The sequence below is a fragment of the Rhododendron vialii genome, chromosome 4a, assembly GCF_030253575.1.
Source record: "Rhododendron vialii isolate Sample 1 chromosome 4a, ASM3025357v1".
NCBI lineage: Eukaryota > Viridiplantae > Streptophyta > Magnoliopsida > Ericales > Ericaceae > Rhododendron > Rhododendron vialii.
In genome coordinates this window covers 44,021,875-44,049,471 of record NC_080560.1, presented here as the reverse complement: position 1 = coordinate 44,049,471, position 27,597 = coordinate 44,021,875, and the positions used below count along the sequence as shown (strand labels likewise).

The following is a 27,597-nucleotide window of genomic DNA, read 5'->3' as shown; positions in this document are numbered from 1 at the left end:
TGTGATGTGAAATTCACAATTTTTGATTATTGAAAAAGGTTGCTAATTTTGATTATCTAAACCCTAAAATTTAATTATTTCTATGGATGTTATTAAGTTTGATAATAATATTGTGAACCACCTTTTACACTAATATTATTACAACAAAAAAGGAATAAAATAGAAACGGAAAAGAATAGTAAAATACTTTAATCCGGCGACGATAGGTTGAATTGTAAATGATCAAGAGATATGAACTTCACTTTTACAAGGGAAAAAAAGAGAAATAATTTGTGGATAAAGTGAAGAAGATATAGAGCAGAAAAAGAAGAAAATACCAGTTGAAACATGCGTGTGTATAAATTTTGGAACCACTTAACTTATGTGATATGAAATTCACAAATTTTGATTATTGAAGAATGTTGCTATTTTTGATTATTTGAATCCTGAAATTTAATTATTTCTAAGGATTTTATTAAGTTTGATTATAATATTGTGTACCATCTTTTACACTAATATTATTAGTTTTAAAAATAATTGACTTTGAATTATACTATCGAGGTGGCCTTACCCTGTAATCAGGGACAGAGGGAAAGGCGAGCACATGGGGGCATGTGCCCTGCTCGAAATTAAAATAATTTTGTTATATTTTTATATCTTTTGCATAATTATGAAATTAAGTGTGCTACTACACATAAATAGGTGCATATATTTTGAAAATATACATATAAAGCTAGTTTTATGTTTCAATTTCGTCATATGGTGCATTTATACTTGTTGATTTTCTAACTATTTGTCTACTTGGATCGATTCTTTTTTAATTATACTTATTTTTAACCGTCTAAGAACAATATTTTACAATAATATCATTAATAAAACTATATCGATCATTCTAAAACTTGTTGATATTCATGTAAAACATACTCTCAAATTTTGTCTGAGATTTTGTGCTTATTTTTACATAATTTAAGTGAAAGTATGTGTTATATATTTTTGTAGTTTATATTATAAAGGGATTTTCAAGTGAAGGATCTCTCATTTTAAATTTTGTTAAAATGAGGGACTTTCATTTTCCGATCAAATTTTGAAAATCCGAATCGTTCAATGTGTGCAGAACGTAATTTTAAGGGTCCCCGCGAGAAATCAGCAAAAAAAAATGACCGGGAAGGGCATCATCCGAGCAGTTTTTTTTTTGAACCGTTCAATGAAAACTGCTCGGATGAAGCCCTTCCCGGTCAATTTTTTTGCTGATTTCTCACGGGGACCCTTAAAATCACGTTCTGATAACTTTGAGCGGCTCGGATCATCGAAATGCAATCGGGAAGGGGAGTCCCGCATTTTAATAAAATAAGGGATCCCTCACCGGAACCTAACTCTTATATTATATGTCTTAATTATGTAACGATCTTATTATGGTTAACTAGAAAAATAAATTTTTGCTATTATGATTAACAAGGTACCCCACTAAATGATATTTCTGAATCCGTCCCGCCTGTAATCATCCTCCTTATATTGGACCTGGGGGTGCTATCCCTAGAAAGGACAGCAGCATGCTATCCCGGCCTAGGGGGTCCCACTCTGATCTTGCTCCAACAATCGGAAACGTTCACTTCGTAGAGCTCGTCAAGTTGAACAAGTATGCAAAAAATCAGTTTGATCGGATATCTTTGAGTGCTTGATTGAAACACATATAACTTTTCAATAATAGGTTCTAGTAGATTTGATTCAGTGTTTCGGATCCATTCTTTTCAAAATGAAAAAGTTTCGATTCGGCATTTAATGATATATAATCGAGCTGATTTTTATGTGCTTGTTCAACTCGACGAACTCTACGAAGGGAACGTTTCCGATCATTGAAGCGAAACTGGAACGGCCCCTCGTTCAGTACAGCACGCTGCTGTCCCTTGGAAGGGACAGCACCCCCCCCCCCCCCCCAGTCCCTTATTTTAGTAACTAAAAGCGATTCAACCCCCGGGGCCCAATTCTCTCTCTCTCTCTCCCTTTTTGCTTCCGCGTTGAGAACCCTAAAACTCTCTGTTTCTCTCTCTGTCTATTTCCGTTGGTTTTCCATTTTCCATCTTCGGGTCTGGAGGACCAATCAATCATTGTCAAGGAGGGCAGTGGACGTATTATTGGGTTTTTTTTTTGTTTGTTTTAATATAGTTTATAGTGGAACAATGCGGTGAAGTTGGAATTTTGGTGACTTTAATTTGCCGGTAGGAATTTCATTGTGGGTTTCTGATCGGCAGGAGACCGAAACAGATATAAACTACAAAATACATCGAGAGAGAGAGAGAGAGAGAGAGAGAGAGAGAGAGAGAGAGAGAGAGAGAATGGCGAAGACGGAGTTGCAAATGAGCCCCCAGTTGGAGCAGATCCACGGCGAAATTCGTGACAACTTTCGAGCTCTCGCGTATGTTTCCCCCCATCTCTCTCTGCCCTTGTCTATGTATCTATATACTACAATTGTATACACACCCAACCCCAGTTTTGGCTACAATCAGGAGGAGGTAATGGTTGATATAATTTGTGTTATTTCAATTCTGAGATCAGAAATCATTGGATAAGGGTTTTTCAAGGTTAGAGATTAGTTCCCTCTTTTTTGTTTGTTTGTATGGAGGTTGCAATGAGGGAGGATATTTTTGAAGTTTTGAATATATGGTTTCCCTTTTTCTTTCCAGATGTTATGTTACCCACGTTTAGAAGCGATGGAAAGAAAAACCCACGAAAAAACAAATCAAGTTTCCCATGTTAATGCCTATTTGACTATCTTGATTTGTAAGTTCCATGGTTGAGACAGCCAATTAGGGGATTAGAAGTTCTTCTAGCTATGTAAGTTAGTCTTGAAACAAGATTGATGAGAGTGTATCATTGCTGTCGCAAGCTTTCTCTGACAATTTAATCATTTGGATAAATTGCAGCCCAAATTGCATTTGATAATGTTGAAAATTCTACAGATAATGTTCGTTAATATGGAGCCACCTTGTGAAAGAATTACTAAATTTCGTGTTTCCTGACAGTGTGCTTAAAACCGTGAAGTGTTGATAATACCAGCCCCAGATGTGGTATCTTAGCTATCCTATATTTCTATCTGTAATCAATATAGTGGAAGTTTGAGCAGGCAAGCGGTGCCGGTATTTCTAAGTAAGAAAAAATTGAAACGGTAATAAAAGAGGATATATTACAGCCCTAGCCATAAGCAACTCACTTGAGATAGGTTTCCCAACCCTTCAGAAATCTCAACTGTATTATCCCGGCTATCGGCTTGAGGTGAGAGAGGTTTACTCCATTGTTTGTTGTTATGTTTTCTGCCATAGCCTCAGAAATCTCTAGGTTGTGCTACTAATCCAATCTCAACTGGCAGGGTGTTGTCCAAAATTAGCACTATCAATAATCCTGATCAAATGTACTCATTTGATTATCCGACTTCTATTTGTTTTTCCCCCCCAGCCTTTTGTATTAGTTCTTTAGTTTGTTTGGAATGAGTGGAAGTGTTCGAATCTATGAATGAGATTCTGTACTGTTTTTGCATGGAAAGGCAGATAGCTTCGCAAGAGAAAACATCACGATATCCAACATCACTGAGTCCAATGGCAGCAATAAATGATTCCTTTTCAATTTACGTTTTCTTCCAGGGTGCCCTGAGTCTAGTACATGTCAACTTTTAGGAGCCAAACTTTGCTTTCTTGATCTGAATCGGGTTCTCTTGATTCTAGCAACAGCCCAACTAAGCTTTTCAACTCTTCAGTTCTTGCCGTCATTTTCTGATGAGCATCTCTAAATCCATCCACATCCACATCTCGTCATCTCGGATTGAATTGGGCTCTTCTCACCCCATCGGCAGATACACTCAAGTCCGTTCATTGTTCATCCAAATTGTTCATCCAAATTACGGTTGTGTTTGTATCTTTGCCTTGCAATTTAAGGTTTATTGTGAACCCGACTGGATCCATGCCAGCCTTTGTCCATCCCAGTAACAGTATTAAATATTCAGCTGTGGGTCCATTGTTGAGATGCAGCATTTACTATCTAATGTGCTTTGGCCATGACAATATGCGAGTGGTAATGACTATGAAGATACAAGGCTCAAAAAAAAAAAAAAGAAGGTAAAAGAGGATGGTAAGATTAGGATGATGGGGAGTCGGGGACCAACCACCATGTTTCTTTATGAAAGAAATTTTATCGTTTTCATTTTTAAAATAAGTAACATTTACCTCATAACTAAGAGAAATACAAGCTAGCTTAGAACACAAGCCAATGGCCGCATCCCACACAACCAGTATTATGCATAAGCATGCACCATCTATGGTTATCCGTCACATTACACAGAACTTGTCTGGATATCTAACCATGGACTAGTAATCCATCTTCATCTCACCATAAATAGCTCTCATAGATTATAAAGGTTATGGATACGCTGTGATGATCATTCCTATATGTATACAGAAATGGCTTTCAAAAGCTGGATAAGATCAAAGACTCCAATAGACAAAGTAAACAGCTGGAGGAACTTGCAGGGAAAATGAGGGAATGTAAAAGGTATGGCTTTGTATCACCTGCTGTTTTCTTTACTCTCTTTTTGTTCTTGTATTCGTAAACTGGTTCTGAAATAGCAAATATGCAATAGTAGATTTTTATTCCTTTCCTTGTGGACCGAAACTTCGACTTTCGGTTTGGAAGAGAAGTTAAACACGAGGTAATTAATGCACCAAACTCTCCCTTGCGGGATCATGAGTTGTGAACTCCGTAATGATAGTGTCTCTAGAAATTAGAATCATATCAATAAAGACTACTCGTTCATTGGCACAGTAATGCATCTAGATTTTTAGAATAGTCATCTTATAATTCTGCCAATGTAAAAATGAACAACCTTGGGAATTAATCTTGCTTATAGGAAGTGGAAGAAATCGGTATTTTTCCGTTTATTCTTTTTTAAAATTAATACGTCTTGGATGACAACTATTCAGATTTCCTGTTTTGTTGCATTTTATGGATCAATTTTACATTTGCAATGTTCTTTTTCAGGTTACTCAAAGAGTTTGATCGTGAGATAAAGGATGAGGAAACAAGAAATCCTCCTGAGGTTCACAAGCAACTGAATGATGAGAAGCAATCCATGGTAAGTTTGTAGGAAGCATTTTGTTTCCTAAGTAACTCAATTTTATTTGACAACATAGGCATTCCGCAATGCTTTTGACAATGTTGTTAAATGTTTTATCTAGGCGTATTTGCTTTTTAGTCCCTGCAAAATACATTAAGTATCAAAGCCATCCCTACGAAATTTTAATTGTCGATTGTGTCCTTCGAATTTATCATGGATTTCAATGTTGCCCTTTTTGTAAACTAAATGACGGAAAATTCTGATGTGTCTCTACTGTTGGCTTCTGTGGTGATGACATGGGATTAATTGTCCATGTGGAGATGTAATGCTGCTACACAATGGCACTAGACAGAGGCACACCACAAGTTGTTGGTTCACGAACCATCGCCACCCTTGAAACGGCAAGCCAAACATCAAAAAAATGCCACCGACCCCCCTCCCTTTAACCCTAGTGCCACAATCCCACCACATTAGACTTCCCTTCACCACCACAGTATATAAAATACACACACATGTATATAAATGTACATGTAAAACTACACCAATACAGATGTGGGCACATGTGAATAATCAAAATTGGGTTTTCTGCTGCTCAACTTTGAACTCATTCATCTACATGGCGATCTCTGCTCCACAGCCCTAAGACAACATGCTCCTATTGGAAGATTTGGGAAACTATATCCACCCTCCATATTTCTTGATGCAACCGACCCAAATCGGTTTTGATTTTGGAGGGTGTAAATTTGGAATTGAGGCTCGATTTGAAAAGACTGGGAAAATGAAACCATGAAATTCGTTTGGGTTTGTTCATTTTGAAATGTGCTGTGCTAATGTATTTGAATTGAACTCTGTTTGCGGAAAATTGGTTTGATTTCAAGTAGACCGAATGGGTTTGGAATTGGGAACTAAAGCTTGGAGTCTTGGACCCATATTTACCAACAAAAAACAACCTTGATTTTGTCTTCTCCAACAGCAGTGGTCTTAGCAAATTGGCAAAACTGGCAGATGGTGGTCGGTGATGAAGGGTAGTGTGTTTTGAATGCTCTGTATACTCTGAATCTATATTTTGCAGCTGAGAAAATGAAAGAAAAGAATCTACGATTTCGACCATTGCAAGCGAATAGTAGAGTCCGATGTCGTCATTTTTCTGACTTATTTTGGCACTATAGTGACTTATTTTGGCACTATAGTTTCAGTTTCTCGTGAAATATCAGCAAATTCCATGAAAATTCCACCGTAATTTTGCTTGATGATCTTGGTACATTTGTGAATTTTATTTTCTTCGGGCTCTGATTTGGTTTCTTAATTTTCTCAACAATAGATGGGTGACTTTACATTGGCAATAGCATGGGGCTTAGGAATTGGCTCGGGAGGGAAGGGAAGGTGGGAGGTGAAGGGGGGGAGGAGAGCTATGGTTGGGGCATCGTTTTCTTGTTCACGTTGGGTCAGTTGATATTTTAGGGACAAAATAAACAAAAGTGGAATAGTTTAGTGATGAAAGGTTGAATTAACCGTAAATGGTTTGAGTGAAACTAGAGCATTGGCAACTTGGCACAATGGAGATAGCTAACCCATGTCATCTCCATTTTAGCCCACAGTAAATCCTGCCAGCATTTTCCGTCATTAGGTTGACGGAAAGGGCAGCATTCAAATTTGTGTTCAATTATAGGTACGCAATTGACAGGTAATAGTTGGTAGGGAGGATTTGGAAACTTGGTTTATTTTGTGGGGACTAGAAAATCAGAGAAGGCTTTTCTCTATGTCTAACTCCCTTGGATTGCCAGTGACTGAAAATGTTGTTAGAATGTTTTTTTTTAACTCTTCTGGATTGCCACTGTTTTGAAACCTATCCTGTACTGTTTCATTTTCGTACTCAAATTCTGTATATATGATTATCATTAACATCTATATTTGCAGTATTTGAATATCTTCAACTCCGATTTAACTTTGTAAAACATGTAATGCTGCTTAACTTTAAGCAACTTGACAGGGATATGTTTTGCTAATTTATTTCTGCTATTCGGTTGTGTTGGGCATTTCTTTCATAAGCATTGAATCTATGCTTTAAAGCATTTCACTTGTAAGTTCCCATCATCTGTTTTGGGGTCACCTGTAACTGATAATATGATATCACTGCCACCGGATAGCTATTTTTTTCTTGGCTCTTGGACATTTAGAAGTAAAAACCTTGTTCTGATTCTGAAGGTACATTCTTTAGTAGCAATTGTAATCCATTAATATAAACAGTTGCTCCATAGCCTGCATAATCGATAACACTGGGACTCATGGTTTATCAGCGAAGAGGACTCTCTCTCTCTCTCTCTCACACACACACACACACACACACACATGCATGCATGCATGCATGCACACTATCACTATGTTTCCACCTATATGCTTCACTAGCTTGAAATTGAACTTAGTTTCTGGTACTTTTTTTATGTCGCAGATCAAAGAGTTGAATTCTTATGTCACCCTGAGGAAAACGTAAGTTCATTTGATTAATAGTTTTCTGTTATAAATCCGAAGATTTTGCAGTTCAGTGATAGTTTTTGAATTATTGTACGGTTGATTATGAAGTTTTAGAAGTTAATGTGGGGTTGGAGTTATTACACAGCCCTGATGTTAGCTAAGGGAACAAAGACATATAAACTCCAATTCCTTTTGTTTTGAACATAGTATACTCATGTATTGGCATATTTCAATTCTGTTGATTTGCTGCTAACTCATCTACCACATGGTAAACAGTTAGTATTTTTTTTCCAGCCTAAATTGCTGATTATTAAATAAGAAACAGGGTTGTTCATTGGGTGCTCGAGTCTAAATTTGTTGGTGACAAGACTGGCAATTAAACTAGTGTGGACCAATATTTGTCCACCTTGCTTGCAAACCACCTGTACAATAACCATTAAGAAGCGGAACCATAATACAAAGCAAGGCATCACGATGTGAAATCTATTAGATGGGGTCGTTCCTTCAATTATCTTATTGGCATTGAGTCATTGATTGATCTGTTACTGAGTTTTGGATTTTACGTCCTTGTGAGCTCTGTCTTCAGTGTGTTTGCCTTCTGCAACTTGATAATTTGTTGGCTCTGCAGGTATATGAGCAGCCTTGGCAATAAGAGGGTTGAACTCTTCGACATGGGAGGAGGCGCTAGTGATCCTACTGCTGATGACAACGTTCAAGTTGCATCAGGTGAGATCAGAACTATCTTCGTGTATGTGTATGTTATTTGGATAACATATAGTTTCCACCAAGATTCTCATGTCTGTTACAATTAAATTCCCTCTTGTGATATCAGTTTCGGATTGTTCCTTCATTTCCTACTTATTGGTCGTCTTGGGTTCCCTAAAATTGAAACTTCTTGGATGTTAGCTTAGGAATCATATGCCATTAAGAACATAATGCTTTGAATTCAACTAATTTTTACCCTTTTGTGTTTGGGAAATGAGGCCCCCAATAGGGCCAATAAGAACAGATAGCATTCTCAAATTAAACCTTTTTATATGACGCAATGTGACTTTTGCAATTCTATTATAACTATTGATTGTAAACATTTGCGGATTTTCTGTAATTGTTTTTGGTGTTTCTCGGTGTTTAGTTATGTTTCTCCTTTTGTTCAATTTCTGATTGGTTTTAACTTTTAAGTGATTTTTATTTTCTCTTTCCTCAAAGTTTAAAGAGTTTATTTTTTCTACAACACTACCTATTCTTTTCCCAAATTTTGGCATTTTCTAATGGAAGTGTCTACCTTCTTTGTTTGTATATTTTGTATCTCTTACATAATATAGCTTAGAATGTCCTACTCCAAAAAAAGGATAACTTGAAAGTCGAAACAGTTTCTCATCTTAATGTTGTCATGTAGCAATGTCGAATCAGGAGCTTGTTAATGCTGGGATGAGGACAATGGATGAAACTGATCATGCAATTGAACGCTCCAAACAGGTCAGCAGTTTACTTTAGAACATGTTATTTTCTTACATGTTTTGGCATTGATGGTGTTCTGAAGTGGAGTTGACGCATAGGTTGTTGGACAAACGATTGAAGTTGGAACCCAAACTGCTGTTACATTGAAGGGTCAAGTGAGTATGCATCGCCTACCATCCCCATTTCTGCTGAACATTCTCCTTCTTGGTCAGTTATTAATTTCTCTGATATCCTGCCTGTATACAGACTGATCAAATGGGTCGAATAGTAAATGAGCTGGATACAATTCATTTTTCTATTAAGAAAGCCTCCCAGCTTGTGACGGAGATTGGTAGGCAGGTTGGCTATTTGTTTGCCTATAACTTCCAACTTATTTCAATTTTGTTCTTGTGTTACATACTAAATCGCAGATGTTTTGCAGGTGGCAACGGATAAATGCATCATGCTTTTTCTCTTGCTCATTGTCTGTGGTGTGATTGCTATTATTATTGTTAAGGTATTGTCTCCATTCTTTCCTTTGTTGCCCTCAGTTATCTATCTTCTTTCTCTCCTGGCAAAAAGTGGTCCGTTAACTTTTCTTCTGCGTATCTTTTGTTCATTTTTTGGGTAACTACCTCATTTGTTAGCTAACATCCCTAGAAAGTATTACAAAAAAATGAAAAGGAGAATGAAAATGAACCAGGAGGTTGCATTCTGTGTGCTTTTGATCGTGCAAGGGGTGAAATATGGGTTCTGGGTGGGCGAATTTTTTGCAAGTCCTTTGGTCTCTTCTGATCTTTGGTAGGTCCTATGAGATGTTCTCTCTTCTTTGTGTGTGTAAATAACCAAATTGTGTGTTTAAATAAGAGTTTAAATAAGAAAGAATAGGAAGAGAATGCATTTTTAATGTAGTTATTGACCAACATGCCCCTATTTGGTAAGACTTGAACAAACTACATTAGGGTAGTCAAAATAGAGAAAATTAACTCGAAGGATAGAAACAGTGCACTTAATTCCCACTAAGGATGAACTCAGTTTTTAATTACCTCCAAGTACAACCCCATGATAAAATTACCCTTTTACCTTTCAAATACTATTAAAATTCACTAAATTCACTGAACCTTATGAAAGTGCCTAAACCCTAGGGTACCCTACCCGAGGGACGAGGGTGCCCATCCTACTTTCATAGGGTTTTAGGGTGCACTTTCCTATTATAGGGTTTTAGTGATTTAGGCACTTTCATAGGGTTTATGGTTTTAGACACTTTCTCTGGATACCCTAGGGTTTAGGTTTACACACTTTCATAGGGTACCCTAGGGTTTAGGTTTAGGCACTTTCATAGGGTTTTTGGGTGCACTTTCCTATTATAGGGTTTTAGTGATTTAGACACTTTTATGGGGGCAATTTTGAAAAAATATTCCAGAAATACTTAATGGTGCATCTGTTTTTTTTTTTTTTTTTTCTGGAGTGTGCGGGAGGAAGGGGTTCAAAACAGGAGCTACACGTAAAACCCCCGTCAAAATACTAGTGTGGGAGAGTGACCCTCCAAAATGAGGAGTTCTAAGAAGCAATCTTTTTAATCATGGAGGCTCAATTGTTTGCAAGGATGGAGAGATTGGGGATGATATAACACATGGTGTACAAGTGGCGGAGTGCTTCGGGAGTTTTGTGCAATTGCAAGATACCCACAAATTTGAAAAGAGAATACTATCTTAATGCTTTAAGGCCTGTTGGGCTACTAAGAAACAACATGCTGGTTAGATGAGTGTAGTTGAAATGAGAATGTTGAGATAGATGCGTGTTAAGACTTTCAGAGATAGAATTAGAAATGAGAACATTCCTGGAATCATATGGTTAGATAGAATTAGAAATGAGAACATTCGTGGAATCATATGGTAGCACTGATAGAAGATAAGTTGAGAGAAAATAGATTTTGGTGGTTTGGAGATGTCTATGACTCTATTGTAGATTGACCGATGCGGTAGTTAGGAGGACTGATGTGGCTACGGTTGAGGGTATCACTAAGGGGAGGGGTAGACAAAAATTGATATAAGAGGTGGTAGTTTGGAAGGATCCAAGTTTTTTGGATATTGATGCCTCGACCAAGCTAAATGGATCGGATTTGTGTAGCCGACCCATTTGATTGGAACTTAAGACTCTGTTTGGTTCGACTAAAAAGGGCATTCTAAGAGCTCTTTTGCATTCTCCCACAGTTAATTCCTCCTGTGTTCTATATTACATGAACTTGGGTACCGGTGCAGGTGAGTATGTGTCCAATTGTCATAGCTTTTATTTTCTCTGAAAAATAGTGTTTACAAAGTCTAGCACTTTGTAAACACTATTTTTCATAGTTCCCTGGGGAATGCATTAAAAAAGAAGAAGAAGTGCCCTAGGAAATTTCACGTAAAATAAAGGAGTTTCACGCATCTTACGTAGTAAACTCGATTTACAAAATATGCTTGCTTAGTGAATGCCCAGCCACTTTGTAAACACTATTTTTCATAGTTCCCTGGGGAATGCCGTTAAAAAGAAGAAGTGCCCTAGGGAATTTCACGTAAAATAAAGGAGTTTCACGCATCTTACATAGTAATCTCGATTTACAAAATATGCTTGCTTAGTGAATGCCCAGCTGAATATGTTGGGAACGGACCCCATGTCCTTATCTGTTCGTCGAGTTTCAGAAAGCTATTTTAGTCATTTTGAAGGATCCACATAACATAGTGCATGTTACCTGCGTATTCATGGACCAATACCTATATTAAGGTGAGTTAAGTATGTTCGCTATTGTTCATCTAACTGTTCACTTAACTTTTTAGATTGTGAATCCCAACAACAAAAGCATCAGGGACATCCCCGGATTGGCTCCTCCAGCTCCCACGACAAGGAGACTATTGTATCTGAAAAGTCGGGAAAGTTTCTAGTGAAATTTTCATCTGAGGTGTGCAGAAGTCACAGTGTGGGAAGAGACAGGAAGGGAAAAGGAAGTAATTCTATTTGTGGGCCTCGGTTTTTCACGTCAAAATCTTTTATTGCATGAGATGTGCATATCACCCTTGTGATTTTCGTTATGTGTAAATCGTATGTGAGGCTTGTTTTTACATTTGCTCTTTTTGCATTTTTTTTTTTTTTTGGCGGGGGGGGGGGGGGGGGGGGGGGGCGGGGGCCCTGAGACTGTTCTTTCTGTAAACATTGTGAGGCTGTTGTAATGCACAGGAAGATAGTAATATGCTGTGAATTCTATTGTGGAACTCATGATGGTGTGAACAAAACTCATTGAAATAGAAATTTGTGATTGATGAATGTTAGTATGGTTCTAGTGACATGCAGTCCTGCCACGTCTATCACTGGCCAGCGCAATTGCTTCCTTTATAATTAGCTTCTTACCTGTACATGGTGGCTCAACAAGTGCACTTTACTGGGACGATGCCACACTATTTTACGAAGCAACATGTTTTAATGCTCATGCCATCTTCCCAATGGATCCTTTTCAAAATTTGGGCGGAAGTCCAATTTATTTGGAGCTTTTTCCACCTTTTCCATGGGGTGCTGCTTACGCAATGATTTTCCATTTGCGTGGAGTACACTGTTATTGCTTCTTGTTTGTGCAATTCTCTATCAGGTTACTGTAGACACCCAATTCTGGACCATCCAGATAATGCCATTTTGCGGTCTTTGTTGCCCCAATGATGACTAAAGGTCGAGAACAATCTGAGGACGATGATGTGTTTGAGCTTTGAGCATTTCGAACTTCATTCAAAATCCATTTCAAATCCTTCAAGCCAGAACCAAACGGCCCCAGCAAAGCCCAAACTGGCTTACGCCAGTACTGTGCTAACGTACGCCAGTTAACTGCTACGTGTTGGTCATCGACCGTTGACTCAGTTATCACTGGCGCACGCTAGTCAATACATGGCGCACGCCAGTCGAACCCAGTCAAATCAACTTTATTCAGCCACATGGACGAGACTTTTGTGCCACCCTGACGTCGGCTACAGTCTCCCTGATGATTACATTCGGCAGGGACGTTCCCCCTCTCTCCTACACCCTCCATCAAGCCAAGTCTCATGCATTTAATGCATGGGAGGCTCTCTCTCTTAACCCAACCAGTCAAACCAGGCCTTAACTCAATTGATCTCAGTCCCTCTCTCCTCTATAAATACCCCCCTTGCATTCATTTGCAAGGGGTTAACCACAAAAAGAGACCAAAGCCCTTTTCCTCCTCCTCCTCTCTCTCTCTCTTCTCCTCCATTGAAAGAGGAAGCAAAGGGGCCTTTCAGTCACACTCCACTGATCCATCCCTCACATTGTCACTCTCCATCTCCCCAAATCAAAGCTCAAGTCATCCTTTCATCCCAACCAAAGGTATACCATCTTTGTGTTTCTTTCTGTTTTCAACTCCTGAGGGGAACCAGTAAAGTCCAGGCTAGTAACCAATACTAGTCTTGGCCTTAGACTGGTAAAATATAACAATCGTGTGAGATCAAACATGGCGCACGCCAGTATAATCATGCCGTACGCCAGTCATGGCAGTACGTGCACTACTGGCATGGGGATCATTGATCATCATTTCTGTAAACTTACATTTATGTCAATCACCTTAGCATGCTAAAAAAACCAGGTTACTGCTTTCTGTATATTTAGAACTGCTTAGCTGTAGTAGCTAATGCTTACTCCTTATTTGTTCAAAAGGCCTCTGGGATCCTTCTAGTCATATTCCAGAACTCAGATGATGCAAAGCCAAGCACTGGGTAACTGAAAGTAATTGGCGTACGGCCGTCTATGACTGGCGTACGGCAATTTGTCCCAAAATCCAGTGGCTGGCCTTGCATAGTAGGTTAGTCTTGGCCTCTTTTGCATCCCCACACTGTTTTTGGGGTATTCTGTTGTTCTTCATGGCTTGAAACCATCTCATTTGTCTGTAACTATATGGATTCTACTCTATTAACTGCGTGGTTTGTCCTGGGTGTGCGCTGGTCCCTTTCCAGAGCCCAGAGGATTGCAAACAAAGACCGAGAAACTAGGTAAGTGGAGTACGCCAGTTGGGTTGTGGCGTGCGCAGGTCGTATCAGCATGCACTGGTTCGGCCAGTGCATGCTGGTGCGAAGCCTGCTCACATACCTTCAGGGCAGCGTACTTCAACTTATTCGGTTTGCTCAGTGCTTGTTCTCAATCTATGTTTATTATTACAAGCAAATCATCCATAAGCATTTTGTCACATAAATTGCAACTTGTTACACCTTTAACCCCCCATTAACTGCTCCCCTTCCCTAAGTGGTTAAAAATGATTAATGAGAGAAAAATGCAAACGTTTTACGAAATGCCCGAGTAGAGACCGATCTCCGAATTGGGCGAGAGGGGTGCCATAAAACCCTTCCCCTCTCGTAATCTGGCTCCCGAACCTCAGATATCGAAGGTGACGACGGACCAGTCTACACCTTTTCAAAAATCAAATGAACGTAACAAACGTTTTCGAGTTCGGTTCCTTGGGTGTTTTCACCGCTAAAACTCGAATGACGACTCTGAATCGAAGCGTTTCGCCGCGCTTTTCAAAGAGGGCCGCACCCGATATTTTAAAATAACAAAATTGAAAATTTTGGAGCGTGTGCCCACAGTTACAAAGCATTCTAATAGATTTGTCATGGTGATAGATGAAACCGTGGGGCCAACTGCATTTGTTTTCTAATTTCTTCTAGTCTACCAACTCTCTCTCTCTCTCTCTCTCTCTCTCTCTCTCTCATGTTAGTATCACTTCTTGCCTCAGTATGTATACCAGAAATGGTTAGAAACTAAAGTACTTCCTGCAACTCCAATTCTCTGTTGAAGAACAGAATTGTCTTCTCCAGTTTTCCAGGATTCGGTTTGACATGTAGGTGTGCTCAACTGCAAGTCTGCAACTTTGGATACGCACCTGACTCTGATTAATAGCAACTACTAATGACAAAGGCATTTTAAACTCAAAATATTCCGTCAAAATAATAAAATCAGGGAATAAAGCAAGTAAATTAGCATAAAAATTATATCTGAATTTGGTGTAAGAATTAAGAGCTCCGAGTAACATTATGGTTGGCATGTCACACAAAACTACAATCCATAAGACACATTCATGTTTGTTTAATGCCCCAGCTTTTGTATGACAAGCTATATTTCCCGCAACAAATGAATTTCTACGCAATCTAATAGCTGTATAGTATACGCTTAAGCGTGCTTTCTCTCTTCCTCTTGCTTTTGACTTAACAACTAAATGTTTCCCTGATGTTTATCTACATGCAGTCCTTTGCAGTTATGAACCTTGCCCGCCAAGCTGTGAACGTCCAATATATGATAGTCTTGATGAAGGAATTAGAGGTGCCTCTTCATCTAGTTTCAACTCAGAGGCAGAACTAGTGACTCCATCGCTACTATCTGGTGTCAGTAGGTCAGACAATTTCTTCTCCAACATCCAGTCCTGCATTTAACAATAATAAAATGAAAAACCAGCATTCAAACAGAGCTCAAGGGTCAAAATCAGCTGCTGCAGAGAAACGAAACAAAAACTAGCCTTCGCAATTCTTTCTGGGAGACTATCAGGGGCAAGTTGAGAAGCACGAACGTCCTTCACCTTCAAGTAGTTGTACATCACAACACCACATAGTGCTGCAGCAAACAGAAACCAAATGTTAAGCCGTTCAAAAAAGTGATGGCCATAAATATTTTTCTGCAGTACTTTGTTCGTATTAAAATATATACCAATCGCATAGCCAATAATATTCAGCCCAGTAATGGTCGACTCAGGAAACACAACAGTTGAAAGGGCTATCAGTATCCAATCTTTCAGAACACCAGCAACTCGAATGGTAACTGCTCCAGTTCTACCGATTACTAAGAAAATAGAGAAGTTCAATGCTAATGCACAAATAGCATTGGAGAAAAAGATCCAGAAATTGAACTGGATCTGTGAAACCTCCATCCCAGGCTTCTCCAGGAAATACCAAGGTACAAACAGAAACATGAAACTGCACAGGTCCAAACAGAAACTATGAGAAAGCAAACAACTCAAAAACTGTAAATGCGCTTAAGGATGCAGACTAGGTAGAGTGAAAAACTGCTTGCATGTAGCATATAGACTTTAGGCTAAGAAAAAGAACATGGCAGAGCTTTTACAGATTGTTTTGTATCAACTTAAATTCAATACTCCAAAGCTATTCAAGTAATAAGAAAGAAGACACTCGACTGATTCGAAGTACAATGAAAGAGCATCAGCAACCTTGTACTGATTTATTGAAAGTAGTTGAAAATCGGTTCATTGATCTAGTTAATGTAGTGGGTATATATAAAACAATCACTAATTTACGCAATTGTCAACAGCTTAATGGGCAAGGAAACAATGTTTTTTTTTCAGTGAAACTTGCAATGAGAGAATGCTTATAGCCTTGAACCACCAGAAGCCTACAAACAACAATTTTGGGACATCAAATTTAATCTTTAGTTCTTTACATAGTGGTTCAATCTTCCAACAAGTTATTAAAAAATTGGTTAAACAATAGAGTGACACTTCACTCCCTATTCATATCCAAAAAAATGTCCAAAAGCATACAATCGGATACCTGCAGGGAGCTATGTAATATAAGCTGGTAATAGGATTCAGAGTCAAGCCCTTCTTTTGCAGGAGGACTTGAGTCAAAACAAGCCTAAGAGCTTCTGCAAAGATGCCTGTAACCTGGTAAACTGTACCCACTACATTAAAATGTATTTCCCCGTATGAGGAAACGACAACTCCGACACTGACCAGCAACATGTTGGAGAACACATCCCACCTTAATTTGTCAGTGCCGCATAAAACAGCCATGAGAAATGTTGCCACTGGCACTGAAATCAAGAATATCAAACGTAATCAGGTTTTTGTAAGGCACAGTTAGGAGGTTGAGAAATTAATTTTCACATACTTAGGGCTTTGAGCATCTGGATGAAGGCCACAGAGATGTGCAAGTATGCAGTGTTGCCAAACCTGTGAAAAGAAAGGAAATGCACAATTGTTCTTATTAAAAGACAGTACCAACAAAGTAGAATACAAGTACAAAAACATGGCCATCGCAGGCTCACAAGGCACTGCATGCTAATGGAAGTAATTCATACAAAGCAAAATCATTCACACACATTTGCATGCGTTAAATGTCAAAGGTGTAGCCTTTTCTAATATGTGACTGGGCACCACCCAGAAACACATTTCCTCATACTTGCCTCCAATAGGAAAAAAACTATCAAATACTGTTACAATCCACCAAATAATCGTCACCACTTAAATGCTTACCACAAACTTGAAGCAAAGAAGGCGCTTATGGGAATCACGCACGTCGAATATCTGGCATCACCCAATAAGAAGAATAAACACATATTCAAGACAGGAACAAGAAGTAGATAGCTTATAACACGAAACAAGAACCCTTACATCTCAAATGTCATTTTAACAGGAGATACAACCTGCAGGGAAATCAGAAAAACGATATAATAATCTAACCTCATAACACGAATAATTTGAAAATCACATCGATAATATAAGAAGTAGAAACGTAATCATTAAGTTCTAAAGGGTGATTGTGAAAAAATTAACCGATAATCCCAGATTTTAAATAGAGAGCATACAAGTAAGTCAATTTGCTAAATGTATGCCAGAAGCCATACCTTGAAAACACGAACAAGCAAGAATGCTACTGCTCCAGAAAATCCCATATGAATCATGGTCAGCGTTATAGGAAACGGAAAATTGAAGTACTTTGGAGAGAGAACCCACTGCAAATACATATATCCAAAGCAAAATAATACACATCTCTAACAAAAGATGGAGGGAGTACAGTTCAGTTCAACTTAACTAGTTAAACAACCATACAATAAGACACCAAATCAAGGTCCCACAGTTTTCGGAGGAGCAACATGAAATGCACCTAGGAGGGTATGAAACAACAGGCCTGTAATGAGCAGACTTTGAGGTTTCACACTTGTGGAGCATGCAAATACACTGCTTTAAAGCAGAAATAGCTGAGTATTAGGGCATAGCAATAATCTGAAGCTTCAAGCCACACCGTTTCTGAGGTACAAAGATATGACAATTAGAGTTTCAAACAGAAACAGGAAATTAAGATCCCAGAAACAGTTGTTCTTTTTTAGGAATGAGACAACGAAACTTAACTGAGCTATTTATGTGGACTTGTGTATTATCAAGAAAAAATAAAGTTTGACCTTGATGTTGAAGTCATGAGTGTAAAACCAATGTAATCGAGAGCATCCTCGCATTTATGGATGCCTCTGAAATTTATGCCTTGTGAAATATTAGAAAGATATATATCAATTGCATAGTGGCATAGAACCTACCGAGAATTGAGAAATGCTCTCCTCATACATGGAACCCTGACAAATGAATACAATTACATATGCTCATGAATGCAGGCTGATATTTTAATTATTTAAGAAATATAGGACTTTTAGTTTATTATTTTGCAATTAGTATTTTACTAGGAATCTTTCCGTTTTAGCATAAATTGCCTAGGATACTGGGTTTTCTTAATTAGGTTGATTCTATTTCCTCTTTATTGTTTTCTTGCTCTCTAAGACGTAGATTTTGTTTTTCCTTATTTAGGTTTCCTTTTTAGTATTTCTAGTTTATTATAAATTGAGTTGTAAGCCTCAGAGCTAAGGGAGTTGTTTATTGAATTAAAGAAAAATTGAGAGTTTTCTCATTATTTTGTGTTCAAAGAGGGAGTACCTCTAGTTCATACCCATTTGTGTTTATGTTTCAAAGAGAGAATCTTTAACATAAGCAAATTCGTGATCTCTTTTTGCAAATAGTTTCGTAAAAGGAGGCTTCGCTGCATCACTAATCCATCCAAGGGAGAAGGTAAGCCCATGGTCTAGAAAAGCAGGAAGGAATTTTGTTATTGATTGTCCTAAGACCTTCTTGAGTTCTCAGGTTCATTGCAAGCTTTATTACACCTGACTTGGTTCGTAGGCAAGGCTAACATGAGCCAATCATACCTTGTTTCAGATTTTTGATTAGCAATCTAATACAAGCACAACCAATAGAAGAAAGCGATGGGTGTTCATCTCTATGGTTCATGTCTTGAATTAAATCTTAGGGCAAAGTACGGATTACCTCCCCATGGTTTGAGCATTTGGCAAATGACCTCCCTAAGTTTTATTAATGAGCAGTTTGCCTCCTCATGGTTTTGGAGTAAAGTGCTACAGTGAAATTATCCATCCAAACTGACGGGAGTGTAAAACACACGTCCAATATGAGACTGAAAATGAAAAAAGTAATTAAATAAAGGCATATTATCCTTCTCCATCATCTTCCCCAACAATATCCTCACAAACAACACTACCCTCTCTGGCCCCATTGTCCACCTTGTCCAACACATCGAAACTGGAAGCTTAATCTGTGGAGGGAGTGGCCTCAAATCAAAAGCTTGAACCATCTCCTTCAATGGCCCCTGCTTATTTGCTAAAAGGGTTGTGTATGCGATCCAAAAAATTTCTTTGTACACTCTTTATTACTTTGGCCATGTATTAGGAACCCAGAAACCCGTAATCATTGCTGCAGATTTCAACGTGACTGCCCACGGAAATATCCATAGGTGGGTTTGAGGAATTTCTTGATTCTTGGTTTGTGTCTTTTCCATTCTGGGGACGGGAGAAAATTTGGGTTGTTTTTCAGAGAAGAGCAATTGGTTTTAGCCCACCACCTGTTTGATACAAGTTCCAAACTTCCAATCCAGTTTTCCATAATAGATCAGAGGGATTTTATGCCACCAGAATCCCCAAAGTAGTCAATATGAATTTCATCACTATGCCCCCCTAGCAATTGGTTTTAGTTTTCTGTAATTAGCGGAGGTTTTGTAGGTTTGGATTTTGATGGGGAGAGGAGAAGAAAGTGAATTTGGGAAAGTGGGAGGGTGGGGACCTGGTTTTGTTCAGATTTGGTAGTGAAGTTTAGAGATCACCTTCTTCTTCTTCTTGGGGGTGAGAGAGAGGAAAGAGAAGACAGCGATAGAGAAGTAGATTATTAAAAAAAAACAAAAGTACAAGGGTACTAGAGTCATTTAACATTTTCTATTAACGGAGTTAGAGTTGCAATTTACTCCAAAACCATGAGGAGGCAAACTGATCATTAATAAAATTCAGGGAGGTCATCTGCCAAAGGGCCAAACTATAAGGAAGTAATCCGTACTTTGCCCTAAATCTTATCCTGTTACTAACATCTGTAAAGTGGTCTCTCAAGTACTACTGCAACCTTAGAGGAAATTGTTGGGGTCTTTTTAACAGAAGAGATGACTCTGAACAGTAGATAGAAAGGGTGAAAATTGGAGGAGGAGAAGACAGACATGAAGTACAGTCTTATGGGCAGCTATGGTTTATGTACTACTGGTAGAAAGAGACGACTTAGAACAGTATGGTCCTATACTCCTATGTAATTAGAATAGATGCGATCTACTTAACAGTTTCGAAAGCTGTATTGCCTGTATAAGAAACAGTAAGTGGGGAAAAAATCGTCCTCCATGCAATTTGATGGTTAAGTGTACCCATCCAATGGTCGAAATAGAAATCCATGGGTTGATGTGAGTAAATTCGTTGAGACATACCAAACCGAAAAAATGAAAAAAATAGGTGAAGATGTTGACTAGACAATTCCAGGATATTAAGGAGCATTACCTTGTTGTATAATATAACTCCCGATGAAAGCGTGATGTATATTAGTAAGTACAGGTAGGTCAAGAGAAGTGATTTATTGATCATTTTTCCGTCCTTTTTTCCTCCACAAGCTGATACTACTCTATCCTTGGCTCTAAACAATTTGAGTCTTCTGCCTAGCAAAATATATGATTCACAGCATATCTGGCCAGAGGTTTGGTACAACATTCTGAACCCAGGGCGGATATCATCTCTGGGCTGCTGATGATTTTTTGTATTGATCAATTTAAGCAACTGCTACCAGACTTCTGATAACCTGCAATGGTCACAAACGAAAATGCTTGAGTAACTTGATGAGATAAATTACAAAGGTAACCTATTAACTGAGAATATAAAGCACAGCATAGAGCAAAGCCGCTGGATAATTTCAGACCCATATCCGTGATGAGAAAGAAGAAATAAAACAAGAAAGAAAACCATATAAAATCTAAATGAAAATTCAATCAGAAGATTCCGGAATAATAAAATATCAACTTCTTCTTCCAGAGGTTGCTAAGAAGTACCTAGGAGGTGGCAACACAAGGACAAAGCCAGGATTTCCTATTAGGGGAGCCAAAAAACATGTCTAGAGAAAAATTAAATTAAATTTCTTTTGCTTTAGCACAGAATTGATGTTCGTTTCTCTTAGTTGTCGTGCACTAGATAGAGTGATGATGCAATTAAAGCATGTGTATTTCCTTTCACAAGTATTTGTATAACACTATAACCAATCAATGACCCATTCAATAGCCTTCGTGGAGAATAAGAGCCAACTTGAAGTATATGCTTACATATATATTTGTCCAACAAATGAAGGACCCATTCAATAGCCTTAGTGGAGAATAATAACCTACTTAATACCGATTGTGTCAAAAGGACAACATGTGAGAAACAAAATATAAAGAAACAAATGAAAGACTGAAGAATGAAAGAAGCTCAAGGAGAAATGAGTCTGTCCTAGAGTGGTACTAAGCAGTTTATTTAGCAGCGCCCAAAGGTTGTTTCCTACTCAAAACAGAAACGAGCCATTTTTGGTACAAAATACAAATCCTTTTTTGCTTCAATCGTCTATGATGCACTGCGGGCATTTCACGAAGAGGGGGTGCCATGGCCAACCTTGGCCCCTTTGTGTCTTCGCCCTTGTGGCAACATAAATCAAACCAAAAGGTCAAGTGAACTTAAATTCCAGAAGCAATGGTTTTGATTGATTCACACTTCAAGTACAGAGACAAATTGGTTAACCATACATGCGCTTGGGTACATGTTTTACAATTTCAATCTTTTCTTGTTACTATTGATTTCGACTTTCCCAAAATCATTGACAGCAGCAGGCCTAGGACAAAGAACCTACAAAAGAGCTGCATAAAGTAAAGCTCGCCCTTAAGCATTGTTGTCCTCTAGAATTCCATACAGTACCGTTGTTGAGAAACGGGACAGGGATCGCCTGCTTGGCAATGGCACCTTGGGTAAGCTGCTGCCTCCGAAAAGTATAATCCTTCTAATGTATCCAACTTACAGCTAACATTGTTCGAGACAAGAAAGCCTAGAAAATATACTAGACAATAAAGCTGATCCCTATCTCTCTCTTCTCATTTGAATCTCTACTTCTCACTCGTAAATTTTTCTAAATCTGGGGCTTGTCTTTTCAAAAAAGCTAATCTCAAAAGGTTTTGGTGCAGTGGTTGATTTCTAAATCTCAGCGGACGATTTCTCGTCTCGTATATTTTCCGGGTGTTGCGTGTGTATTCTCTGCCTCGCTCTCATTTCAATCTGCTGTACGCATTTTGTTCTCTCTCTCTCTCTCTCATTCAACCTGTGCCTTTTATTTTGTATTCCAGGATGAGATTTCAACAAGCTCAAACAGGCCTTCTATGGCCCGGACAGCAAAAGTCAGAAAGAAGAGAGGAGAAACTGGAACTAAGGACATATGGGTGGATAAAGTCTCAAGCTACCTCCTATTCCAAGCTGCAGTTGCAGCACTGTTCAAAGGGTATGGTATGGTGGAACCGTCCTGTGGTAAGGACTTTAGACAAGCTATGAAGGACATTGGGAAGGGTTTGAGTGGGCAGGGGGCCAAACAAGATCGCGACCGAATGTTGGGCAAGCACTGAGATTTAGAAATCAACCACTGCACCAAAACCTTTTGGGATTAGCCTTTTTGTAAAGACCAGACACAAGTCTCAGATTTAGAAAAATTTACAAGTGAGAACTAGAGATTCAAATGAGAAGAGAGAGAGAGAGAGAGAGAGAGGGATCAGCTTTCTTGTCTCGAGTGAGAACTAGAGATTCAAATGCCACCCAGCTAGTGCCTATGAACAATGTGTCTTTGCCAATACCGTCCATAATCCATTGTTGAGAAACGAGACAGGAATCAGCTTTGTTCCAAGTAGGAAGTCAAGAATAGCAAGTGCTAAAGGTGTCAGACACAAAACCATCTTGTCCTCAAGTCGTGTGTGGTTGGATATCTTCTCTTATTTTTCTCAGTTTTCTTCCATGAACCCTCATGCAATCAATCGCGATGACAAACTGGACGATACGATCCTGCATCATTAGTAAAAGCTTGGGAACAAGAAACAAATTAACAGTAAAGACTTTATCGCCAAGACATTGCCACTGTTGTTGTATCTTGCTGGCAGAATTATTAGTTTGGGTATCATTTTGCGTCTATACAAAGTCAGAGAATAGTTTATTTTTATCTACATTCCAATGCAGTTGCATTTTTCAAGAGAAAAGGCATCCGTGTAACTTCGCCAGGTAAGTAATCCAGATAAAGGGTGTTCGAGTTGATTAGACGAACGCGTTTAGATACAGATTATACAGCCAAAGATTCCCATATCATAGATTTAGAATCAGATCCACTAAAAGTGAGAAAGAAAGGAAGTAATCTGAAACAGATTGAAAAGAAGCGGTAAACTAGCAGTGGCAGAACCCGATCTAACATGAGAGGGGCAAGAAGAGCGACGAGAAAAATCTAGCAAATTTCAAACAAGATATCATTTTGACAGTGGTTTTACCTGAAAGATCGATGTTGAAACAAGTTCCTTGGAATCAGAGATGTCGAAACTTTTTTAGCGCCGATTAAAGAGTGAGAAGGGGGAAGGAAGGAAGTCAATAGGTCGCAGAGAGAGAGAGAGAGAATGGCGTTGAGAGAAGAAAACAGCGTTTGTTGAGGTTGAAGGCAGTGAGAAGTAGAAGTAGTGAATGGGGCTTTGAGTAAGGAATCGAGATGAATAAATAGATCTCTGGAGTCTGGAGAGAGAGAAGCAATGAATCCAATGGGGTTATAGAAATGGGTCCCATTCTATCTATCTGTCTATTTATATACTATAGATATAGAGATATAGATATAGAAATGTATTTGAGCCTCTCAAATCTTTAAACATCCATTCTTATTTTTTTAGATTTTTACATTTTTTAAATAAAAAAGGCTCACACAATCGAGAGAAGGATAAGAAGAAGGAGAAGCAATGAATCCTAATGGAGTTATAGAAATGGTCTCAATCTATCTATCTATCTATATACTATAGAAATTGAGCCTCTCAAATCTCTAAACATCCATTCTTAATTTTTTAGATTTTTACATTTTTTAAATAAAAAAAACTCACACAAACAAGAGAGAAGGAGAAGGAAAAGGAGAAGCAATGAATCCCAATGGAGTTATAGAAATGGTCCCAATCTATCTACCTATCTATATACTATAGAAATGTATTTGAGCCTCTCAAATCTATAAACATCCATTCTTAATTTTTTAGATTTTTACATTTTTTAAATAAAAAAAGCTCACACAATCGAGAGAGAAGGATAAGGAGAAGGAGAAGCAATGAATCCCAATGGAGTTATAGAAATGGTCCCAATCTATCTATCTATCTATATACTATAGAAATGTATTTGAGCCTCTCAAATCTCTAAACATCCATTCTTAATTTTTTAAATTTTTATATTTTTTAAATAAAAAAAGCTCACACAATCGAGAGAGAAGGATAAGGAGAAGGAGAAGCAATGAATCCCAATAGAGTTATAGAAATGGGTCCCAATCTATCTATCTATCTATATACGATAGAAATGTATTTGAGCCTGTCAAACCTCCAAACATTTATTCTTAATTTTTTAGATTTTTACATTTTTTAAATAAAAAAAGCTCACACATCAATTGGTATTTCAAAATCTCACGTGTCCTACCCATAAGTGTCTTCCAAAAATACACCTGTCGCACCTTTTTGATTTTCAATACTAGACCTTTGTACTAAAAAAAAAAAAAAACCCCTCGATCCCACTTCTCCCCCCACGTTCCCCTCTAAAGCACTATCCTAATACTTACATCTCCTACAACTCTAATACACGACAATATTTATATTCCTCCTCCAATTCTTTAATTCTACCCCATTGATGAGTCTATGGTAATCATCCATGATCTCCCCAACAAAAAATTTAGTACCAAGTTTGGCTCCGTTTGTCTTGAGAATTTGTTCACGAAATCTTAAGCACCAAATTCGGCTATGTGACTGGAATTGGTTCACAGATTAATTTTACGAGAATTTGTTCGCAGTTATTTTACTACCAAGTTCAGTTATGAGAATTTGTTCGCCGATTTTTTAGAACAAATTTTGGCTCCGTTTGTTACAAGGTTGTTCACGTAACGAACAATCAATTGTTGAAAGGTTAGTACAAAGTTCGGCTCCGCTTCTTTTGTAATGAGATTTTTTTGTAGATCTCGATGCCATTGATGGTGATGATTAGTCAATATAGAATTGGTGGTGGTAGTCCTGGTAACTCTTCAGGGAACACATTTTCGTATTCACAGACAATGCGAGGAAGGCCTAACTCCATTCGATCCGTTTCCTCCAACACAAGGCTTGCTAACCCTCCAGAAAGCTTTCTATGCCACTTCGTTTTGTGCGCGTTGGGTGCAGAAGGGTCTTGTATATCCCTCTTAAACTTGAAACGCGTTCCGTCTGACGAATAAGCTGTCACCATCTTTCGATGGCAGTCTATGACAGCTCGGTGGGCAGTTAGCCGATCCATCCCGAGTATGACGTCAAAGTCCGTCATTTTGATTACTCGTAAGTCGCATGTTAATCGCAAATCCGATACTTCCAGTTCACACCCTTTACAGATTAGTACTATTGAAGGCTTACCCCCTAATGGTGAGGTCACATGCATAGTCATCTTTAGGGGTTCAGTTTCTAATCCAAGTGATAGGTGCGTAAATACGCATATTTACGCCCCCTAACTTAGGCTTGTTATGTCAATTTAGTGCGTTACTTAGGATTTGATACTTGTTATTTATGTTTCAGAACTCATGGAACCGATGAATAATATTTGGAGCAAAAGTGCCAAGTTGAATTTTATTTTATGTCAAGCAAAGCCGGCATCGATGAAATTAATGAAAAGATAGATAAAATAAAGAGAGAAGCATTGGATCAATTTCATGCTAGTCTTTGCACGTGGGTGTGGCTGGTGGCTGGAAATTATCATGGGCCATATATTTGTATTAATAAAAGAATTAAAGATGAAGTTTAGTGTAGTGGGGCTCCTTAATTGTTAGGGCAAATTATAGTTACCCCCTCTAACTATGCCTCGCGTACACTTACCTCCCTTTAACTTTTTTTTGGCACTTAACCCCCTCAAACTAACGGAAATTCAAACGGTCATAACTTCAAACGGTCATAACTTTTTCATCCAAAATCGAAAATATGCAAATTATATATCGATTTCGAGGTCTTGAAGTCAGCTTTCTAATGACACCAAAATCACATCACGATTCAAAGCACACAGAAAGTTATGATCAAAAGAGTAAGGGCTGGTAAACAGAAAGACCGTTTTGATCATAACTTTCTGTGTGCTTTGAATCGTGATGTGATTTTGGTGTCATTAGAAAGCTGACTTCAAAACCTCGAAATCGATATATAATTTGCATATTTTCGATTTTGGATGAAGAAGTTATGACTGTTTGAAGTTATGATCGTTTGAATTTCCGTTAGTTTAAGGGGGTTAAGTGCCAAAAAAAAAAGTTAGAGGGGGGTAAGTGTACGCGAGGCATAGTTAGAGGGGGATAACTATAATTTGCCCTAATTGTTATTTGGGGAAAATCTCGGCTGATTACAACTGGAGTGGTCCACTATATAAAGGGGAAAAAAAGGGTTTCAAGGCATCACTTTTTTTTCGTCCACACAACAGAGAACGGAGGCAGCCATCAGAAGCTTTGATCGGGAAATACCATAGAAAATGAGGAACGGGGCTGCCGTTCTTTAGGTTCGAATATTGTTTAGTTTCTTTCGAGTTTTTCTTTGCTTCAAGTTATTTAAAGTCTTGTTCAACTACTCGCATTCCGGTAACTAGTTTTAATTTATGTTCTTAATAAAAGTTGTACGTCTGTTTTTGTTTAGTTTGGATCTCTTATTTATTTTCCGTATCGAGTAATAGAAGCATATTTCAAACTAAGGTTTATTTTGCTTCTTGCTTAATAATGAATGAGTAGTTGTATGGGTAGGGTTGCGGGGTGATTAGCACACTGTGACCAGTCCGGGCATTACTCCTATTTTTAAACAATGAAAATAATAATTTTAGATTGGTAAAATACTTCCCGTAGACGAATCTGGGCATTGTCGGAGCCCATGTGAATGGAAGAATGAGGGTCCAAAACTCATTATCCGCTGCGCATGGGTAAACGGCGACCCAAAGGTTTCGCATCTTGCGGGGTACCTTTTTTAATCTAAAATTAAACGTTTTTAAGAACACCGAATGGAACAGGTTAATCTGGACTAGTTACGAGAGCTATTAACCTAACGATCGTATCTGCTTTTTAATTATTCGAAAAGAACAGTTGATTTCTTTAGTTTAGTTAATCTCAATCAAAATGACAAGGGGTGGCTACCTAAGAGTCAGTTTAAATAAGTAACAACCCGAGTTTT

General features: G+C 38.3%; 3 protein-coding genes across 4 annotated transcripts in view; 2 read left to right on the top strand and 1 right to left on the bottom strand.

The window, feature by feature from the left end:
* The first annotated feature begins 1,936 nt into the window (after positions 1–1,936).
* Positions 1,937–12,294, top strand: LOC131322644 (novel plant SNARE 13-like). The gene is made up of 10 exons (XM_058354040.1): positions 1,937–2,392; positions 4,426–4,518; positions 5,005–5,098; positions 7,530–7,567; positions 8,181–8,278; positions 8,949–9,028; positions 9,109–9,165; positions 9,257–9,349; positions 9,432–9,506; positions 11,806–12,294. Exons 1-10 carry the CDS (start codon positions 2,313–2,315, stop codon positions 11,908–11,910), a joined length of 813 nt encoding a protein of 270 aa, XP_058210023.1. The 5' UTR covers positions 1,937–2,312; the 3' UTR covers positions 11,911–12,294.
* A 2,684-nt stretch (positions 12,295–14,978) lies between these two features.
* On the bottom strand, positions 14,979–23,960 carry LOC131323164 (probable sugar phosphate/phosphate translocator At3g17430). Of its 2 annotated transcripts, none has more exons than XM_058354841.1 (10): positions 23,701–23,960; positions 20,669–20,963; positions 17,648–17,755; positions 17,415–17,446; positions 17,277–17,327; positions 16,912–16,973; positions 16,573–16,834; positions 15,716–15,981; positions 15,528–15,622; positions 14,979–15,434 (listed from the first exon to the last, which is right to left on the bottom strand). In XM_058354841.1, exons 2-10 carry the CDS (start codon positions 20,873–20,875, stop codon positions 15,270–15,272), a joined length of 1,248 nt encoding a protein of 415 aa, XP_058210824.1. In that variant the 5' UTR covers positions 20,876–20,963; positions 23,701–23,960; the 3' UTR covers positions 14,979–15,269. The 2 variants fall into 2 exon arrangements, with proteins under 2 accessions (XP_058210824.1, XP_058210825.1); XM_058354842.1 differs by having other exon boundaries at positions 16,783–16,834; positions 23,701–23,940.
* Positions 15,556–27,597, top strand: part of LOC131323166 (major pollen allergen Ole e 10-like) — a 76,887-nt gene continuing 64,845 nt past the window's right edge. The window contains exon 1 of the mRNA XM_058354847.1: positions 15,556–15,559. The gene's annotated coding sequence lies outside the window, so the exon portion shown is untranslated. The remainder of the gene's footprint in view (positions 15,560–27,597) is intronic.

Bases quoted from the DNA above. Each gene is read 5' to 3' on its own strand.
- LOC131322644 (XM_058354040.1), top strand. From the start codon at position 2,313: ATGGCGAAGACGGAGTTGCAAATGAGCCCCCAGTTGGAGCAGATCCAC. The intron at 4,519-5,004 runs GTATGGCTTTGT...GTTCTTTTTCAG, and splicing joins AAAATGAGGGAATGTAAAAG to GTTACTCAAAGAGTTTGATC. The intron at 9,507-11,805 runs GTATTGTCTCCA...TTAACTTTTTAG, and splicing joins TTGCTATTATTATTGTTAAG to ATTGTGAATCCCAACAACAA.
- LOC131323164 (XM_058354841.1), bottom strand. From the start codon at position 20,875: ATGTTGTACCAAACCTCTGGCCAGATATGCTGTGAATCATATATTTTG. The intron at 17,447-17,647 runs GTATGGCTTCTG...ATTTCCCTGCAG, and splicing joins TGCTTGTTCGTGTTTTCAAG to GTTGTATCTCCTGTTAAAAT. The intron at 17,328-17,414 runs GTAAGGGTTCTT...GGGTGATGCCAG, and splicing joins GTTAAAATGACATTTGAGAT to ATATTCGACGTGCGTGATTC.